At 36.3% G+C, this 3,267-nt stretch overlaps 1 protein-coding gene across 3 annotated transcripts in view; it reads left to right on the top strand.

The window, feature by feature from the left end:
• Positions 1-3,267, top strand: part of atg7 (ATG7 autophagy related 7 homolog (S. cerevisiae)) — a 61,848-nt gene that overhangs the window by 14,183 nt on the left and 44,398 nt on the right. For all 3 annotated transcript variants that reach the window (XM_032512795.1, XM_032512794.1, XM_032512796.1), the window contains 2 exons: positions 108-198; positions 1,471-1,615. In XM_032512795.1, coding sequence (XP_032368686.1) covers positions 108-198; positions 1,471-1,615 — 236 coding nt within the window. The remainder of the gene's footprint in view (positions 1-107; positions 199-1,470; positions 1,616-3,267) is intronic.

The following is a 3,267-nucleotide window of genomic DNA, read 5'->3' as shown; positions in this document are numbered from 1 at the left end:
ATCAACACTTTAACAGCTTCAATGTTTTGTTGTTTTTCTGAAAACCGGACATTTATTGCTTATCTTACATTGTTACACTTTTACACTGATGTCTTTTGTTTTCACAGCATGTCCTAAGAGTGTAGGTTGGGAGAAAAACCCAAAGGGGGCCATGGGACCCAGGATGGTCAACCTCAGTGAATGCATGGACCCTAAAAGGTAATAAACACAATACAAATGTGTTAAGGTGTAAGGGTGTAACTGTGTGCATGCTGTGTCATCTGTTGCTGTGAAAAGTTAAAGCAAAACAACTTTGTTACCCTATGCAAGTACGGGAACGCAGATGCTTTTTACTACTCTAGATCGATTTCAGGCGTCCTTGCCTGAAATCGATAATAATTACACTTCATACTTTGTATTAAATCGCTTTAACGTCTTCACTATATATATTGTATGAGTCTGGACAGACAGGGATGTAAATTACAACTTGACTGGTTGGGAGACATAGAACCGCAAGGCGGGAATTTTAGTTTACTACTGTGGACATCAAAACGCTCTGATTAGCTCTATCTCACCCCCCTGACGACTGACGTTTCCTCCAAAGCACACAAACCGTATGTTTACCTTGGACACATGTTTGTGTCATGTACAGTGCCGCTCATGAGTATAGGAACCCATGCTAAAGTTGACTAAATTGATCTTAATGACTTAATTAAAAAAATAGGAGTAGGAAAAGTCCAACTTTTTAAGGGCACCAGTTTTCTTTGTGAATTAATAATGTATATAAATAAATGTTCTTTCCTAAAATACAGGGGGCATAAGTATACACACCCCTATGTTAAATTCCCATAGGCAACCAGATTTTTATTATTAAAGGCCATTTATTTCACGGATCCAGGATATTATGCATCCTGATAAAGTTCCCTTGGACTTTGGAATTAAAATAACCCCACATCATCACATACCCTTCACCACAGATAGAGATTGGCATGGGGTACTTTCCATAAAATCCTCTCTCAATGCAAATCAGACCAGTTATTAAGCTAACTGAAATAAAACCGTGCCAATCTCTATGAATGGTGAAGGCTATGTGATGATGTGGGGTTATTTTAATTCCAAAGGCCAAGGGAACTTTAACAGGATGCATATTATCCTGGATCCATGAAATAACGGGCCTTTAAAAATAAAAATCTGCCTGCCTTTATGGGAATTTAACATAGTGGTATATATACTTATGCCCCCTGTATTTTAAGGAGGAACTTTCCTTTATTCACAATACATTATTCAGTCATAAAGAAAATTGGTGGCCTTGAAGGTTGGATTTTTCCAATTATTTTTAATTAAGGCATTAATATCAGTTTCCAAAAGATACATTTTTTTTTATTCTCTTTTTTTAGTCAACTTTAGCATGGGTTCCTAAACTTATGAGCAGCACTGGACCATGTTTCGGGCAGAAGAGGGTCTTCAGTTGTTTCTATTGATTGTCTGCAGGCTTGCAGAGTCATCAGTTGATCTGAACCTGAAGCTAATGAGATGGAGGCTGGTTCCTACCCTGGACTTGGACAAGGTGGTCACCACAAAGTGTCTTCTGCTGGGAGCTGGAACTTTGGGCTGCAATGTAGCCAGGACTCTCCTGGTACGGGTGAAAGGATACATGGATGAATTAACAGACATAGATTTAGGATTAAAGTATGTAGGAAGTTGACGCTGTATTTTTAGGGCTTAGCAAATTGTGTAAAATCGTACATGACCAATAAGGTTTTAGCAGTTGAGTGTGATCTTGTCTTTTAAACCTTGTTTAATTAGCAGGTTGCTGTGTTGTTTCTGCTTTAATAGCACCAGACAGCAATGTGCCTCCATACTCATCAGAATGTCACAAATGAAGCATCTTTAATTGTTACAGAAGATTGTAAGAAGAAGAAGAAGAAGGTTTTTAAAAAAAGAAGAAAAAAAGTTCATTAACACTGGAGAAATATTCTTCTCTCCACAAACTCTTCCAGTGTCACCTGTCAGCGGCCTAACTCAACATGACACAACTTAATAGGATTAACATGGATCACTAACTCTAAATGACACTTTAATTTCCCTCACATTCTATAAACCTGAACCGAATTGAAAGTGTCTTGATTAAAGTGGGTTCAACTTTTGAATAATCTTGATGCAAAACCCAAAAATAAGATTAAGAAACTATGCTCCCCAAAGACACAACAGTTACAGATATAATTCAATCAACTTTTGCCATGGACATTTTAGGAAACAGTTTAACCCGTAACTTTAATTGACTCCACAATCAAAAATGCAAGTGGTAAGGCAATTAAAACATGTTGCTTTCCAAGTGCTGCAGTCTGTGGCATTAGATAAAGTATGTTACATTAGAGAAAGAATACCTCAACTGACATGGATCATCTTCATTGATAGCTGTTATCTGTTCTGATGGTGTACAGTACGTAGGCAAGGCAAGGCAGCTATATTTGTATAGCACATTTCAGCAACAGGGCAATTCAAAGTGCTTTACATAAAAACAATTAAAAAAAATAAAAACAGATAAAATGTGTGACTAAAAATTACAGTGCAGTGTAATAAATTAAACATTATAGAGCATTTAAAAACGGTTAAAAATATAGAAGCAGATAAAATAGCACGTTTTCAGTAAAGATGGGACAGATAGCCTCCAACCACATTAACTTGCAACTCCACTGATGTTTTTTATAAGCTCGTCTTCTCCCTTGACACCCCAAACCCTGCCAAACTCTTACTGGCTGAACTAGACTAAAAAGAGTACCATGGAATTTGCTGGATACTGTAAACAGATTTACCTAGTCTTGCCTGAGTCATTCACATCAGATTCTCATAGAAGCTGTACGGTATTACAATTTATTTCCACCTACATTTATTTCTCTCCAGTAAGCTTGTCAGAGGCTGAAAGTTCTGATAACCCTAAAATTGTTAACTTGTAAATGTATTTGTTTTAATCATTGTATGAATATTTGTTTAGCTTTATAACAGCATAATTTAGGATTCTGTGATTTTTTTTTATCCACAGATTTTTAATAGTTTTTTCCAATAACACTTGGAATAATATAATGCTTATTTACATAAGAACCTTTTGTCATTCTCTGTGTTTACTGTTGTTCTGTATTACTAACAAGCCAGCAAGTGAATCGGCAAAATGTAACTGCTTTAAAATATGAATTATTTACTTGCAGAAATTCATGTACAAGGAATGCATCTCAAAAAACTTCAGTCAGTCAATTCCTAAACGTAACCCGCACTGCGTTATGGGTAATG

The sequence above is a fragment of the Etheostoma spectabile genome, chromosome 4, assembly GCF_008692095.1.
Source record: "Etheostoma spectabile isolate EspeVRDwgs_2016 chromosome 4, UIUC_Espe_1.0, whole genome shotgun sequence".
Lineage (NCBI taxonomy): Eukaryota > Metazoa > Chordata > Actinopteri > Perciformes > Percidae > Etheostoma > Etheostoma spectabile.
This window is presented reverse-complemented; position numbering and strand designations above follow the sequence as displayed.